General features: G+C 45.4%; 2 protein-coding genes across 2 annotated transcripts in view; both read right to left on the reverse strand.

Moving 5' to 3' along the window:
- ATP6V0D1 (ATPase H+ transporting V0 subunit d1) overlaps nucleotides 1–7,502 on the reverse strand; it is a 38,377-nt gene extending 30,875 nt beyond the window's left edge. Inside the window, exon 1 of the mRNA XM_081274192.1 lies at nucleotides 7,263–7,502. Coding sequence (XP_081130318.1) covers nucleotides 7,263–7,392 — 130 coding nt within the window. The 5' untranslated portion in view covers nucleotides 7,393–7,502. The remainder of the gene's footprint in view (nucleotides 1–7,262) is intronic.
- A 744-nt stretch (nucleotides 7,503–8,246) lies between these two features.
- On the reverse strand, nucleotides 8,247–8,987 carry AGRP (agouti related neuropeptide; the record flags this gene model as incomplete). The annotated part of the gene is made up of 3 exons (XM_081275656.1): nucleotides 8,247–8,429; nucleotides 8,637–8,722; nucleotides 8,858–8,987. 3 exons carry the CDS (start codon nucleotides 8,985–8,987, stop codon nucleotides 8,247–8,249), a joined length of 399 nt encoding a protein of 132 aa, XP_081131782.1.
- Nucleotides 8,988–17,256: the final 8,269 nt, after the last annotated feature.

The following is a 17,256-nucleotide window of genomic DNA, read 5'->3' on the forward strand; positions in this document are numbered from 1 at the left end:
TAATCCATTGATGGCTGAATGGACTTCTAGGAGGTGGAACCTAATTGGAGGAAGTAGGTCATTGGGGGCATGCCATGGAAGAGTTTATCTTCTTCCTTGTCTCTCTCTTCTGTCCTCCCTTCCTATTATGAGCTGAGCAAATTTGCTTTGCCAGGCCCTTCTGCCGTGAAGTTTCTGCCTTGGACTGAAACCTCTGAAACATACTAAGCGAAACTAAATCTTTCCACCTTTGTTCGTGTCATTATGACAAAAAACTGATTAACACACCACTCAAGGTCTACCATGGCACCTACCTTCTGGAAGTGACAAGAAGAAATGACCACAGTAGGAGTGGCTGACTTTTCTGACTTTAATCAGTACCCAGGTCTGTGCTGGCACTTCACAAACATCTTAAGAGAAATCCTCTATCTATCTATCTACCTATCTATCTATCTTGAAATGCAGAAGTAGATGCTATGATGAACAGAAGATAAGTGAATCAGGGGAGAGGGGGTAAAAGTGTTCCGGAAGATGGCCAATACATCATACATGTGTGCTTCAATCATAGTCCTGGAGTGTCTAACTCATTGACTGTGAAAAATAACCCTCAGGGGACCATTTAACTCACATAGAAGATCATCACAGGACTCCTCTTGAGAATTAATGATATTTCTTTAGAACAGGAGGGAGATGTCCTGACTGAGCCAAGTTTCAGGTAAAAGTCCTATTCTAATTAGGAAACTGGCATTCTTGAACTTGTCAGCTGCATGCAGCTGCATAGTCTAGCAAGCCATTTGCTTTTCTAAGTTTCTGAGTAAAAGGAAAACTAAAGTATACATAAAGAAAAACCCAGAACAATGACCAATCCAGTAGCAATGAGAACCTCTGGGACTCAGATTATGGCCCCCTACATATCATCTTTCAATGTAAAGAACCAGATTTCTTGAGAGAAATGACCCTAAGTGTGGGTCAGGAAATGTTCATCATAGGTTTAGAAGATACTGACACCCCAGACAGTGAAAGAAAACTCTCAAAGGCTAAGGGGCTGTGTCAAAAAGGCTTGGCAGTTTGGGTTGGGGTTTAAGCACAGTGATCAAGCACTTGCCTAGCATGTGTGAGGCACTGGGTTCAATCATCAGCACCACATAAAAATAAATAAAATAAAGGTCTACCAACAACTAAAAAAAAAAAAAAAAAAGACTTGGCAGCCAATTGAATAAGTCTCAATTGGCAAGAGTTAATCTAAGAATCAGTAAGGTTAATTGACTGAAATGTAAGAAATACATTAAAGCCCATTAATGAATTATGATAGTAAACAAATAAATTTTTTAGTCATCCAACATTAGTCATGTTAGAGAACCAGCTCATAATTTTAAAAAAACTTATAATTACTGGAAAGAACTAAGAAATTATCCTAAACTTTCCTACACAGACTATATTTCAGGATAATCAAGTAGTTGATTACTGGAAGCTTCCAGGGGTACAAGTATTCAAGTTAGCAATTACAGGAGGATACAGAATTAGAGTATCACCATTTTGAAAATCCTAAAGAAAAAATGGTTCTAGTCAATAAATGTCAATGATTCCTCATGTCAGAAAAAGAACTAGATATCAGGTGCCTCCCAATGGAAGTACAAACATCACCTATTAAGCATTTTAAAACACATGAATCAAGCCAGAATTTAATCATGTCTCTACATCTAAATACTAACTTACAGGGGCTGAGGTTGTGGCTCAGCGGTAGAGCGCTTGCCTAGCATGTGCAAGGCCCTGGGTTCGGTCCTCAGCACCACATAAAAATAAACAAAGTTATTTCTCCATCCATAACTAAAAATATTTTTTTAAATAATAAAACGAATAAATAAATACTAACTTACATGAAAAACAAGGGAACAGGCTGGGAATGTAGCTAAGTAGTAGAGCTCCTGCTTTGCAGGAGGTATGGGTTAAATCCCTAGCAGGAAAAAAAAAAAAATCAGGAGGGAGATAGAAAAGGGACAGAGGAACATGTTAAACTATACATACAGCAGGGATATAATCAGCAAAATTGAATTGGATGGAAAATCTATGATCTATTATTAATCTATTATCTATCAAGTGATTCAACTTCAATAACTAAATAAATAACTATTTTAGAGAGCCTATGTATTAAAAAAACTGAGAGCATCAATCAATTGAAATGTATAGGTCATATTTAGATCCTGATTGAAACAAATAAATCTTATTAAAAACTTTAGAGGGCTGTTTTTTAAAATAAGGTAGAATAATAATATTGTGGTTATTTTTTTAAAAGTAGTCATTACCTTTTTTTGAGTTGCTGAAATACATACAGCTGAAATAATGTTTTCTGAGATTTACTTCAAAATAAATTGGGAATCAGGGGATATGTAGAGATTGATTGATGGATTGATAGATTGATTGATTGAAATAGTGCTGGGGACTGAATCTGGGGCCTTAGGGATGCTAGACAAGTGTTCTACCACTGTTACACTCCTAACCCAAGGGGAACTATTCTTGAAACAAAATTGATAATTGCTGTACCAACAAAAATGATAATTTATTTTAAAAAACTTTTTTGTAGTTATGTGTTGACAGCATGCCTTTATTTTATTTATTTTTATGCAGTGCTAAGGATCGAACCCAGTGCTTCACACATGCTAGGCAAGCTCTCTGCCACTAAGCTACAGTCCCAGCCTGATAATTGATTATTTTTATATGATCATTATATTATATATTATTGGGGCTGAGGTTGTGGCTCAGAGGTAGAGTGCTCACCTACCATGCGTGAGGCACTGGGTTCGATCCTCAGCACCACATGGAAATAAAATAAAGATATTGTGTCCACCTATAACTAAAAAATAAAAATATTAAAAAATTTGTGTATGTTTGGTAGATATCCATTAAAAAAAGTTTTAAAAAAAATATAAAGGAAAAAGAAATTCTGGAGGGTGGGGCTGGAGCCTGATCTATCTCTGAATTTAATAACTTTAATCAAGCAAATTTAATAACAACGCCATTAGATTGAGCTCAGGGTAGCTGAGAATTCAGGCTCAGAATTGTGGTAATGTCCAAAATACCTGCCTAGCTTTGGTATGAGGCCCAGTAGGCTAGGCAAAGTAGGCCTCCAGGAAGTGTTTCTTGAACAAGCAAGCACACATTTGAACATGGAAGTTGCACTACATTTACTCCTCTGGTCTGAAACACATTCACTTAGACACATCCAACAAATTCCACAGGCCTCTGTTGAAGCTGATATTCTTTACCCTCACTATTTCTGCCCTCATACCCAGTCCTAAGGAGCCAGAGATTTCCTCCCCTGGGTTCAGACTGATTTTTTTTTTTTTTAAATCTGGATTCCAAGAAGAGTTATACTCTAGTCCCAACAACCTGCCACTGGGGTCTCCTATTGGTCCCTATGAATGTCCTGACTATTTTACATTCACTTGCTGATCTCTCTGTCTGAAATGCTTTTCCCCCTAGCTGTCTAAATGACTGGCTCCTAATTCTTCACATCTCAGCAGAACTTTAACCAGCCATGCTGTCAAAAGAAGATTCCCTATCACTTCTTCACTGTAAATTATATTTGATCTTTTTTTTCTTACTTAATAACAACAACAAAATTAGGGGCTAACACACCAAGACTCTACCATGACCCAAGTTCATGCTAAGCACTTGCTATGGTTTGAATATAGTTTGAATGTCCCTCAAGGCTTCATGTGTTATTTAATCCCCATTGTAAGATATTAAGAGCATGGAAACTTAATCTGACAACAGTCTTAGAGGATGGAACCTCAGGAAAGTGATTAGGATTAAAGTCATCAGGGTGGAGCACCCAAGATTGAATCCTGGTGGTTTTACAAGAAAAGGGAGAGGTGTGATGTTGCACACCTGTAATCCCAGTGACTTGGGAGGCTGAAGAAAGAGGACTGCAAATTCAAGGCTCACCTTAGCAATTTAGAGAGGCCCTGTCTCAAAATAAAAAATGAAAAAGAGCTGGGAATGTTGCTCAGTGGTAAAGCACCCTGGAATCAATCCCCAGTTCCAACAAAGAAAGAAAACAGAAGTCATACATACACACATGTGCTCCTATCTCTTGTCATGTAATGCCCAGCACCACCTCAGACTCTGATGTGGTGGTCCTCAAACTTGTACCTCCAGGAACTGTAAGCCAAAATAAAGTTCCTTTCTATATAACTCACCCAGAATGTGGTATTGTATTATTAGCTACAACAAAAAAACGGACTAATCAGCAATTTAATGGAGATTATCTTGCTTAAATGATAACCACCCCATGAGGTAGGTGCTATTATTACTATAAATTTAGAGATGATGAAAATCAAGACAAAAAGGTTACATACCTTACTTATGGCCATGGGGGCAATGAGGTAGCTAGCAATCCCGCCTCTGTAACCACTACACTACACTGATTTCTTAAGGTCTTCCCCTGCTCTGCAGATGTCTACTTCCAGACTATGAAGCTCAAGAGAAAATCATTCAGCAAAGGATCTCAACCCCTATTGGAATGCCTGGCATAAACAGGTGCTCAGTACCTAAAAGAATGAAAACAAAGTAATACTGTATAATTTTTCCTCATAATCTCTGATCTGCCTCTGCTTCCTCCTGTTCCTAGGACAGGATCCAGCCTCTAGGAGATATCTAACACATCCAGAAAATCTAAGAGCCATAAAGAGCTTTTCTAACCACCCACCTCTGTCCCCTCAGTTTATCCAAGGAAAATGACCTCTCTTGGGTCTTTCTCCTATTTCTGAGAATAGACAATCAGGCAACATGCATAATGGAGGATGCATAGGTTTCTGGGGTCCTAAGAGAGAAGGAGGCAGCTATCAGCCAGAAGATGCCCTGCTAGAATGGAACCCAGAGAAGGCCAGGATACTATACTTGCCCTGCCTTGCAAAGCAAATAAACACCCCTTGCCAAATGCCCCACACCTTCTGAGAACTGTCCAACACCTGAAACATGTTCCTTGGAAACTTCATCCCCTAGCACACACCTAAATTCGCATTAGAGACTACAGCCTTCCTTTCCAGCTTCTCTCCCTCTTCTCACAGGGATGGGGAAGCAAAAATATCCAGCAACAGCAGCCTAGAGGCCAGGCCTTTGGTATCATCTTCTGAAGCAGAAAAGGCCTTTCTGTAGGAGACAAATAAAATTTATGGTCACTCCTTGCTTTTAGTTAACCTCAGCCTTGAAAAGTCCTGAGCATCCCCAATATACAAAATCCCAAGAACCCCAAACTCTATGTGAAGAAACTTCTAGAAAAGTAGCACTGCCAAATGCCATAGGAGTTGTGAATGAGTGGAGGGAACAACAGTGGAGGGAACAACATTCTAGCCTAGCCTGGCCAATGAGAGTTTCTAAGATGAGGTGATATTGGGGCTGTCCTTCATGGAAACAAGAAGGAAGCAAAGGGAGCAAAAGGCAAAATAATATGGAAAACACAAGCAAACATTTACTGAGTGCTCACTTTGTCCTTGGAGCTTTCTGTGTTCTTGGTGCTGGGCTACATGTTTTACACACAGTAGCTTGTTGACATCTCCCACTCTTTATGAGATAGATGCTGCTAATATACAGTTGAAGAAACCAAGGCCCCCCCGCCAAAAAAAAAAAGAAAAAAGAAACCAAGGCCCAGAGATGTTAAATAATCCAGTAACTGGTAGGGTTGGAATTCAAACCCAAGTTTGCCTGACTCCAGAATCCCACCACACCAAGTCCTGGGGGAGATGGCTTTTGTGACAAAAAAAGGGATCCCGAAATGCCATATTAAATGTTCAAACGAGCCACCTGCTGAGAGTGTTGCAGGAAGAATGGCTTAGTATATTTATGGAGGATTATGGAGGATGCTGGGAAGATGGGAATCCTATGGTCCTAGAAGATGTGCAGGGGAGGGGGAGGCAGCAGCAGGAGTAAGAAAAGATGAAAGAGAAACAAAGCAATTGAATGCCAGGTGATGATCAATGCTATTAACCTTTAGATTTAAGCAAATATCTTCCTCCAGTCCCAGTCCACAAAATTCATATTAATTGCCAACTAGGTGTTATGCCCTGCCCCAGGCAGCCTCCCTCTGTTTCTCCTCTTCCCACAATGAATTCAGGTTGCTGGCGGGCTCCTTGAGCCCAGCACCCTGAAGTGTTCTCCCCTCATTCCCTGGGAACTTTTTCTCCCCAGTGTTGGGGGCGGAACCCAGGGCTTCAGGCACAGCAGGCAAACACTCTACCACTGAGCCATGTCCCCACCCCTCCCCTCATTCCCCACTCCACTTACATAAGTAAACTTTTATTGAAGTTTTATGTTAAAATATTAAAAACTACAATTATTATACTTTAACTTCAGTAAGTTTTATATCTTAATAGTACTTATTTTCACTTGACTCGTCTAGTTTGTAAGTTAAATAATAACTGAGCTCACTTTTAACCTCAAAAATTTTTGATGAGATCATTTTCTACAGTGGGTGAGTCATCTAGCCATCTTCCTCCTTCAGCTATAAGCACCTCTGCTTAAAGGTATCACTAGGGGGACAGGGATGGGAACACACATTCCTGCCCCTTACTACCATCTGGGGGAGGTGAGGGACCTGGAATTAGGACATCTGTTGCAGCTGCACACGAGGAAACCATTCTCACTTTGGAGCAGCGAGCTAAAAGAAAGGGGAACCCAGCTTCTGACTACTCTTGTGTAAGAAACCCTGTCCCGACACCCGTCCCCCACCCTTGCTGAGGGGGATTTTTAGACGAATACTTGTGTATGAACTTCCAGATTTGCGGGGCCACCCCCTGTTTTCCCAAACACTTCTTTAGGAGACACTGCGCAGCCGGCGGTTCAGAGTTGAAAAGAACTTCTCGCTAAACTGGCTCAGCAATCCCCAGGCAGGCGAATGCCAACACACGATGATTCCAAAGCCTTGGGAGTGGGGAGGTTTTTCTGCTTAGCTTCCCTAAACGTTGCCACAGGACAGCTCTCTGGCTACGTCACCATGAAGATGCTTATACCTTGCAAGACCCAACCACTCCCGAGACCCCCAGTTACTACATGACCAACACAATCCGGGAAGAGCCAGTACAAGCAGATGCGAACCATTGCAGTCCTCAAAGCCTTGTTTATGTCCAGGCCCACGCCTAGCCGCAGCTATAGGCAGATCCCCTTCTCTCCCGCCCGCCATCGACTCCCGGATTCCCAGAAAGACCCCCCCCTGCTTCCGGTTTCCCGGCCCAGGGCGACCTCCAGCCTGGCCTTTCAAGGCCTCACGGCTTGGGCCCGCGGCTCACCCTCGAGCGTCTCGCACTGCACCAGGTTGAGGTAGTCCGCCTGGCTGAGCACCCCGGCCTTCAGGCCGCGCACCAGTCCTTCCAAGTAGCCATTATCCACGTTGAAGTAAAGCTCCGGGAAGAACGACATGGCTGCGGCGGGGTCGGCGGGACCAGAGAGCCCCGACCGGCCGGCACACAACGCAACTACAAGATCAGCTGACGCGGCGCCCGCAAAGGGCTGTCAAGAGCGTCAGGTGACGTGCAAGGACCTCACGTGACCACAATAGGGCAGGACTCTGAGCGGCTCCCGGCTTCCGGGTGGTTTCCTGAGCAAGCGCAGCGCAGGTGTGAACTGCAGGCGGCCTTCTGGGGCGCTTGCGCACTGAAGGGAGATGGGCTTCCCCCCAACCAATGGCCTAAGAGCTACTTGAATGTCCGAGAACCACCGCATGGTGGCGCCCGAGGCCGCAGGATTCGGTGGGGGCCCTCTTCCCGCGGTTAGGTGCACCAGATACTGCAGAAGCCGGCTGGGTAAAAGTGAGAGCGGGAGATGATTCTTATACTTGTAAAGGTTCCACACTGTTGAGTCTAAACCAGGGGAAAAGAGGTCCGGTGGGGGCTGGCTTTGCAGAAGGTCACACTTAGCCGCAAGTGGGTCCTGGACTCAGGCTTATTCTCTACCTGGGAGTTACAGCCCCCGTGCTGGGCTGGGCTGCGCCCAGCTTTTTCCCGCATTTGATGTAGAAGATTTTCCAAGGCTGTATTGAGGCCCCCTTTACTTCCCGCAAAGGTGCCTGGTGCTCTAAAAGCACGCGTATATGTGGCTCCGATGATGGGATAGGCGAGGCCCTGGGGTAAGGATGTATGTGGTTTCTTGACTTGGCGACACCCCCATCCCTTCAAGGACCCAACCCCGCCTCGACGACCACGTTCGAAATAACCACAGCTTTGGGATTGATCCCATCCTTTATTCGTATGCCCGTTTGCTGAAACGTCAGCCTGTTAAGTACGACTGCAGGGGTTGGTGGCCGTACCCAGCTTGCGGCAGTAGCAGAAGGCGTTGAAGAAGCGGCAGTAGCAAGTGGCGCACGGGTCACAGCATGGTACCTGCTGTCCCAGACAGGACTCGTGCAGCCTTACACAGCGGCGCGGGGAACGGAGCTCACGGTTCTGCGGGTCTAGCATCTGCATTGGTAAGGGAACAGGAGAGTGAGCGCAAGCTTCTGAAGGCAGGTTCAGGCACCTCACTTGCTCTAAGCTGCGCAAGATGGCAATGGAGTGTAGGGAGGAGTACCCTGCTGTGTCGCCCCTTGTTGAAGGGGTCCAGAGGTGGGGAGAAGGGGTGGTACCTGATGCCCCCTCTGCAGCCTGACCCTTTCCCTGAGTGCTTACCTCTGCCAAAGCTTGTGCCTTCTGTAGCAGAGCCTTTTCTGATTGTTCTGCAGTCGTCTTCTTTAGCAGAGCTTGCAGGCCTAAGCCTGGGGCAGAAAATGTGAGGACAGGACCCCCATGCACAATCCCGGGGCTGGGATTGGGAAGGGGGAAAGGAGGGATTATGCCAGGCAGGCAAGTTTGTGGCCAGAGAGAGTTCAGGATCCCCCAGCCCTACTCACCTGGGAACTCTGGTAACAGGGCCTGGTCAGGCCTTCTGATGCCCTCCAGGGGTGCCAATCCCATTTGGGCCCCAAGTGTGGTTGGCAATGCCAGCAGCAGGGCACAGCTTAGCAGCACTGCAGTCAGCATAGCCTGGCTCATAGGAAAACCCACCACTTAGTCCTTCCTCATCCTTGGAGTACCTTGTAGATATCTGGAAAGTAGGATTCTCCACCCAACCTGAGGACTTACCTCTGCTTGCTGGTCCTTGCCTAGAGAGTCCCTGGCCAACTGTGCCCTCAGCTTTTATGTCAGGGTCTAATGAAGGACCCACACGTGACTCTACCCTACAGCTAAGTCATGAGGGGCCCTCTTTAGAGGGTGGGGGCACAGATCAGGCTCACTCACTGGAACTCAAGACTTTGGTACTCTCCTAGAGGAGTGGCCATCTCCAATTTTGGGTGAGGCCTCCAGGAACCAATTAATATTTAGAAACAAGATAGGGTATCCAGGCTCCCAAAATTTCCATAGGACCAGGACCTAGGGGATGCGCTGGGCTGGAGCCATTAGCAATAACAAGGCAGGCGGCTAGGTGAGTATAATTTAATTTGTGGCCCCGGAAATGCTCACTCAGCCCCTATAAAAGCATGTTGTTTCCTTTGTTTCCAGGAACTTGGGTCAAGGGCATTGAAGGCAATGGTGGGCCAGTGGCTGTTGTGGTGCAGGGGTGGGGTACAGAACTAGACCTTGGGTTTCTTTGAGGAGAGAAGAGTGGAAGAAGCTCACCTAGCCAAAAACAGGCCCTCTGCCTACATCTCTGGACTGCCATCCCCTCCCCCTTCTCTCTCCAGGCTTCTCCAAGATCCCCACCCCCTTCTCCTGTTCCCAAACCCCTTTCTGTGCAGGGTTCCTGGAAACTAAGGGAGCTGAACGGACGGACTGTTCCCTGGGTGGGCAAGCAGCTTCCGAGTAAAAAGCTTTCAGGCCGCCTGCCTCATTAGTGCTAATGGCTGCTCCCTTATACTTGTGTTGTTAGGCTTCTGCCCACGCCTGGTCTCATGAGCATGAGGCTGTGGTGAGGACTGCCCATTTGTGGACATGGTAGGACATAGGACCCCACCTGCCCCTGCCTTCTCTCATCCCTCTGGAGGGCTTTTTAATCTCGCATGTGTCCATCTGGTAAAAGGATGCAGACTGAATCAGCTTGGAGGACCCAGTGCACAAACAAGGCTGTCCCAAGGCAGCAGGAGAGGATGAAAGGGCTGTCAGGGTTTGCAGACCAAGTCCACACAGGCTGTTCTGAGCAGGATGCCTGAAGAAATACTCCTAGAAGCAAGTGGAAATCATAGATTCCCATATGGCAGCCTTTGCCTGTAGTCAACACCAATAATTGGCATTTGTGTGCCATCTTCATGGGAGGAGGCTCTGCAGAAGTGGGCCTATGGCAAGATCCTTCTACAGATGAATACTGTGTCCATGCTGGCCTCAGCAGCTCTCTCTGCTTCCCAGTGGAGACGTGACCACTTAACGTGACTCACTCCTGCCATCTGCCACGGGACCTTTGCCAAGCCTGCTACTCTATGCCATTTGGGCTTTCACCCTCCCAAACTGTGAGCTACAAAAATGTCCCCCATCCCAGTACTAGGGATTGAACCCAGGGGTGCTCTACCATTGAGCTACACCCCAGTCCTTTTTATTTTTTATTATTTTGAGACAGGGTCTCACTAAGTTGTCAAGGCTGGCTTCAAACTTGCCATCTTCCTGCTTCTCTCCCCTGAGTAGCTGAGATTACAGGTTTCAACCACTGCACTTGACTGCCACCCTGTTTTGATGGTTGGTTTGCTTGACTGTCTCCTCCACTGAATCTGACCAGGATCATGGTTTGGCCCCTGTCTATTGCTTCCCACAGGGCTGATACATCTGTGTGCACACATGTAGGTGAAGACAGCTGAGTTCTGGAGTGGGAAGACATCCTGTCCCAGACATGAAATGCTTTCCTTAGGATGGTTACTGAACAGGCCCATCCAGGTGCTCAGAATCAGTAGGGCACCTTTCCAACCAACATGTAGTCCCTCCCTGCTCCACACCTCTTTAGCCAGTACCTTCAGGGATGTGCCAGGCACAAGAATTTGAGCAAAGTATCTCATGTACATTTGATACATTGCCCTTCCTGAGTCCCAAGTGACCCAATCAGGATGGAAGCAGACCTGGGTGTCTGATATTTTTACTTTGCATCATTCTAGAAAAGAGAAAGCACTGAAGTGAGCCACCAGGCCTGGTTACAGCCTCTGGGATAGAAAGGTCAGTTGAACTGCCAGAGAGATCTCAACACCAGGTCTGTTTTCCAAATCACCAACCCTAGTCATAGAGGAGAATAGGGCACTGGCCCTTAACTGGATCAGCCTAAGGGTTCAGTTCAGGAACTGTCTCCTTAGAGGGGCTTCCCCTGATTCCTCAGTGTTTCCTCCCACATCCAGGCAACAGTAAGTGGCTTTCTGAGCTCCAAGGACTGTTATCCTGAAAATGACTTGCTCTTTTTACAAGAATCCTCTAACAAGAGCTCAAGGGGTCTCCGGAGAAGTAGTTTCCTAATGACTTTAGGACCTCCCATTAGGAGTCTCTACCACCTCTCCATACCGCCACCCCACATGAACCTTTGAGGGGACACAATTAAACCATATTCAAACCATAGCACCAAAGAAAACAGAAAATGATAATAGGAAACTTTTTTTAAAAATGTTTTTTGGGCTGGAGATGTGGCTCAGCGGTAGCGCACTTGCCTGGCATGCGTGCGACCCGGGTTCGATCCTCAGCACCACATACAAAGAAAGATGTTGTGTCCGCCGATAACTAAAAAATAAAATATTAAAAAAATGTTTTTTATTGTAGATGGACCCAATATCTTTATTTTTATTTATTTACTTTTATGTAGTGCTGAGGATCAAACCTAGGGCCTCCTGCGTGCGAGGAAAGTACTCTACCACTGAGCTACAACCCCAACTCACAGAAGGAAACTTTTAATGTAACAAACTTTGACAAATCAAACCAAATATTGGTTATTTGGAAAGGTGAACATAGAAGTAATTATAGATATATGTATACATACTGAGCTAAGACAAGAAACCAACCCATAGGCCATATTTTGGGCTAATTCAGTGGTAGGGATGGGGATGGGTGATACAGTTCATGTGGGGAGCAAAAGGAGCTTGGAGTGGGAAAGGGAATAAACAAATGTTTATTTCTTCCTCTGGACTCCAGTTAGGTTCATGGGCAGTATGAGTGCTGCTGGGCGCCTGTTGCTATGATCTGAGCCCAATACTGTCACAGAGGTTGTACAACATGATTATGGTTATAGGTGTTTGATGACTGACTCACTGACTGATCCAATTCTAGGGAGCTTCATGATGGAGTAACTGTCTCCCCAGCTCCAGCTGAGTGAGAAGAATGTACTGATTGTTTACCAGGCTGGGGCCTTTGGGTGAGTTTGGGGCAGAACATGTGTTAGGCAGTGAAACAAGACAGCATAGGAAAGAATACGCCAATTGTGAGTCCCAGGAACAGGTAGTGTCCCTTGCCTGGCACTCCCCAACTTCACTTAAGTTTCAAGAGAGTAAAAGTCTTCTCCCCCAGGAAGCCTTCCCTGGCCAACTCCCACCTGGCTTTTGCTGAGGTAGGTGACTAGTCATGTCCTACAGACCCTCCGGCATTCTTGGGCCTTCTTCTCTCAAAGCACTTGATTGCATTTTTTTTTTTTTTTTTTTTTTTTTTTTTTTGGTAGGGGGAGGTTTTGGTGCTGGGATTGAACCCAGGACCTCACGCATGCTAGACAAGCCTTCTGTCCCTGAGCACCATCCCTAGTTCTACCCTGCTCTTTTTAAGATTCCTTTTTTTTTAAATATACTTACTTTTTTTTAAGAGAGAGAGAGAGAGAATTTTTAATTTTTAGTTTTTGGTGGACACAACATCTTTGTTTGTATGTGGTGCTGAGGATCGAACCCGGGCCGCACGCATGGCAGGCGAGCGCGCTACCGCTTGAGCCACATCCCCAGCCCTTAAGATTCCTTTTGTTTTTCATTTTTGATATGGAAAATTTTGAACCTACATAAAAGTAACGTGAATAGGATAATGAAACCCAGGTACTGTAATCCTATTTTGATAATCACCAATTTACAAACAATTTTGTTTCATTTACATAATCTCCCAACTCAGATTATCTTGAGATAAATCCCCAACTTCATATCATTTTATCAGCAAATGCTTTGTTATGCTTCCCAAAAATGGTGCTTTAAAAAAAGGCAGAAGCACAATACCATATTGAAAAAAAAATTTAAGTTATTTTTTCATCAAAATCTAGTATTCATATTCTCTATTAATGCCAACATAAATATGTCTTTTCTAATCCACTTGGGTTTTGCTTTTACCTTTTCTAGCAACATAAGGTGCAATGGCTGGTCCTCACATTTGTCTTTCCTTCTTGCCTATAGTAGTCTATAGAAGAACCCTCTGTGAATGAGCATTAACACTGTATGGATAATTTTACTGTCAGGAACCACCAGCCTGATGTTTTCAGGAAAACATTTGGTTAAAGGACTTTTCAGAAATATGTTCTAGTGGGGAATTTGGGAGACCTGGGGGTTACAGAGCCTACCTGCTGAGGCTGGGGCCTTGACTCCAGGGAGGAGAAACCAGAGGGTATGGATGTTCTGTAAAAACAAAGGGGTCTTTTCCCTCCTGCAGTATACTTCTCACTCCAAAGGGTGTTTTCTCACTTTGTTGTGTGTATGTGTGTGTGTGTGTGTGTATGTGTGTGTGTGTGTGTGTGGGTGGGTGGGTGAGAGAGAGAGAGAGAGAGAGAGAGATGGTGGTTACACAGGTATATACATATATAAAATTTCATTAAACTGCAAAATGCACATTTAAGGCTTGTGCATTTGGGGGCAGGGTGTATTGCTTAGTGGTAGAGTGCTTGTCTAGCACACATGCGATCCTAGGTTGGATCCCCAGCACCTCAAAAAAAGAAAAAGAAAAGATTTGTACATTTTATTATATGTTATAACTCAATGAAGAGCACTTTTTTCATTTTTTTTAATTAAAAGTTCACAAAATAATGGACTGTCTAATAAATGGCCTCTTAGAGGTTATGATATCAAATACATTAAAGCATCTCCATAAGACAGGTGCCCCTTACCTGGTCCTTTAAGGACATTCTGAGTCTTATCTATTTCCCACCATTGGATTTAAAGACAAGACCTTCTAGAATGCTCAAAGACTATTGGTAACCCTCCATTCAAGGCAGATACCTATTAGAGAAATAGAATCAATGAGAAGACATCAGTTGCATTGAACCCAAAACTTGATTTGGACTGTCTTAAACTATAAAAATAATTTATTGGCTCAAATAACTGAAGAAGCCCAAATATAGGGCTGATTTCAGATGAGGTTTTATTTAATACCTCTTGGTTTTATAAGCACTCAGTGGGGCAGCAATAGTTGGTTGCCTTCCCAATGCCCATTCCCAGTTTTGTTTGGAGCAGTGCCCAAACATAATAACTTCCTCCAATTCCCTGAGAGTTCCCGGTGTCCCTGGGATATATTTATGATTCAGGAGACTCATGGTGAGGTCTTCTGGGAAAGTTTGGGTATCCTGGCAAGACACTTAGGGGGTTCCTAAAGATGGAGGGAGCTTCTCAAAAGGATCTCCCCTAACTTCTAGGTCAGATTTTGTACAGCTGTTCAAAACAGGCATACTAATAGTCCCTGTGGTTTCCAATAGCACAACCTCCAGCCTCCCACACCCTCAGTTTCCTGGTTCCAAGCTTAAGGGATTCAGTCTACTTCTTCCCTCCCTGAAAACAAGTAACAGCTGAAGAAATTCCAGGAGTCCTTCTGGACTGGGTTTACTTCCTAGAGTTGACAAAGGGAACTCACAACCCTTAACCCTTGAAGGTAGGTCATTTTATTGCTGCAGTAAATAGAAGGGAGGAGGGCCTGAGGATTCCCAACTGGGTGAGAGTCATCCTCCTCAGGCCATCCCTACATGGGGTGGGGTGGGGGAGCCCTGAGGTAAGTTCAGAATACAGGCCTCAGAGGGGCTCCACCTAAAGCAAGAGGAAGCTGGAGTCAATCTACAGCAACTCCCTCCCATGCTTCCTGGAGGCTTGTATGGGGAGTGTAAACTCCTAGTATTTCTGATCAGCCTCTACAGTGAGCTCAGAAAGGCCTGGCATCTCAAAGGCAGATACTAGCAGTGGACACTTCATCAGAGAGCTCTGAAAAGGTAGGGCCAAGGACAGGGGAAGGGCTCTGAGAGCCTCTGTTTCAGGTGTGTCTAAACATGTGGGTCCCCAGAATGTGGGGCTCATACCAGCAGCAGCAGCAGCAGCAGCAGCAGCAGCCTAACCTAGGAACTGGTGAGAATGTCAATTTGGTCCTGCCAAGATATAAGGAGTGGCAAATTCTCAGGACCCAGCTACCAGAGTTTGTAACAGATGTTGCAGGTGATTCTGATATGACTAAGCTTAAAGAATCCTTGTCACTGTTTCTAACTCCAAAGCTCAATGCCATCTTCCTCCTATGATATTGTGGTTGAGACCTGAGGCCAAGGAGTGCTGGGGTGTCAGAGAAAGAGGAACATCTCAGCCTCAGGGAATACCCAATGGGTACTGACCCTTGGAAGCCAGTGTGGAGACAGGCTCATTCCTTCATCCATGAAATATTTATTGAATGCCTACTGTGTGCCAGAGCCTGGTACAAATACTAAGGGCTTACTGAGAGTCTGGGAGCAAAGGGAGAAGGGCTGGGAATGGAACACTAAGAATATGGCTCCCTTGGAGTTCTTGTGGTCTGACTGACTTCTTGAAGATGCTCCATAGGGAATGACTTGGCCTTGCCAGTCCAGGAAGACGCCTGCTTCTTTCTCAGTGAGCTAAACCATCAGCATGTGCTGGATGGATTTTTTCTCACCTTCAGTGGGGCTTGCAGAGCACACAGCTGAGCACACCTGGAGCTGAAGCCACCTGGCCATATTCTGGCCCATAGACAAACTGAGCTCAAATGGGGGGGGCAGAGAAGCTGGACCCCATACCTTCAAGGATCTAAATGGCACCCATCAGTTGCCCATGCTTAGGAGATGACACTTATGTGTGTGCTCCAGGACTCCACAAAGAATCTGCTCCTCCTCCAACCCACCATCTCTTTTGAAGTATGCCTCTCCCCATTCCATAACCTCTCACACTTCATGGCACTGTGGGTTCTATTATCTGTAGCCTCCATGTGCATCCTAGACCCCAGAATTCAACACTCCATACTCCATTAGTCAACCATCCTGGGAAACTTGACCCAACGACAATGTATACCCCTCGTGCCATTGATAGCCCTTACAAAATGGAATTCAAAGCCATAGACATCACTTGACCTGACATCTTTTTTTCCTCCCTTTTTATTTTTTTGAGATAGGATCTAAGTTGCTGAGGCTAGCCTCAAATTTGCAATCCTTCTGCCTCAGCCTCCTGAATCACTAGGATTACAGGCCTGTGACACCATGCCTGGCTTTGAGCTGACATCTTTGCCAGATTTTGAGCTGATATCTTTGCTAGACTTCCCTAAGAACCCAGCTGAGCAGTCCTGTGCTCATATTCCTGCAGGGCTATAATGTTGGGAATTAGAGAACTGACTTGTAGTGTGCAAATTAGAATGGGCCATCTGGGTATTCACCCACCTGGAATGGATGCTGGCACACAGGATGTCTTCCTTGCCTTCAACCAGAGCCTGGCACCAGGTCAGTATGTTCAGAGCAGTCTAGAAGAGGAATGAACTGGAAGGGCTATCACCAACCTAAGGAAATCCTAAATGCTACCAAAATCCCAGGTCCTCCCACTCCTGTTACCTTACTACAGCAGTAAGACACATTGTGTCTGCAGGCCCAACCCAGAATTTTTGTCATAGAGCCTCCAATGCTACAAAGGTTGAAAATGGCAGCTTGTATCCTGCTCAGGTCTTTCAGGGGATGGATCCTAGCAGCTTTCCTCAACTGTGACCCAAAGGCCTGGGACAAAGGAAAGGGGTGCAGGCAAGAAGGAACAAGGCCTCAGCAATTCATATTTTATGCAGGGCTGGGGATGTGGCTCAAGTGGTAGCGCGCTCACCTGGCATGCGTAAAGCCCTGGTTCGATCCTCAGCACCACACACAAACAAAAGATGTTGTGTCCGCCGAAAACTAAAAAATAAATATTAAAAAAATATTTTCTGCACCTGGAAACAAAGTTGATGTTATTCCATGGAAAGGTCTACATGACTTAGCAGAGGACCAGGTATCAGGGGAATTGGAGCCATATTCCTTCCCCTGCCTGGACCTGTTCATGTTCCTTCCCCTGCCGGAGGCCCTTGGGATAGAGGAAAAGCAATAGCCCAAGGGCAGGGT

Source organism: Spermophilus citellus (assembly GCF_964194105.1).
Source record: "Spermophilus citellus genome assembly, chromosome: 18".
NCBI lineage: Eukaryota > Metazoa > Chordata > Mammalia > Rodentia > Sciuridae > Spermophilus > Spermophilus citellus.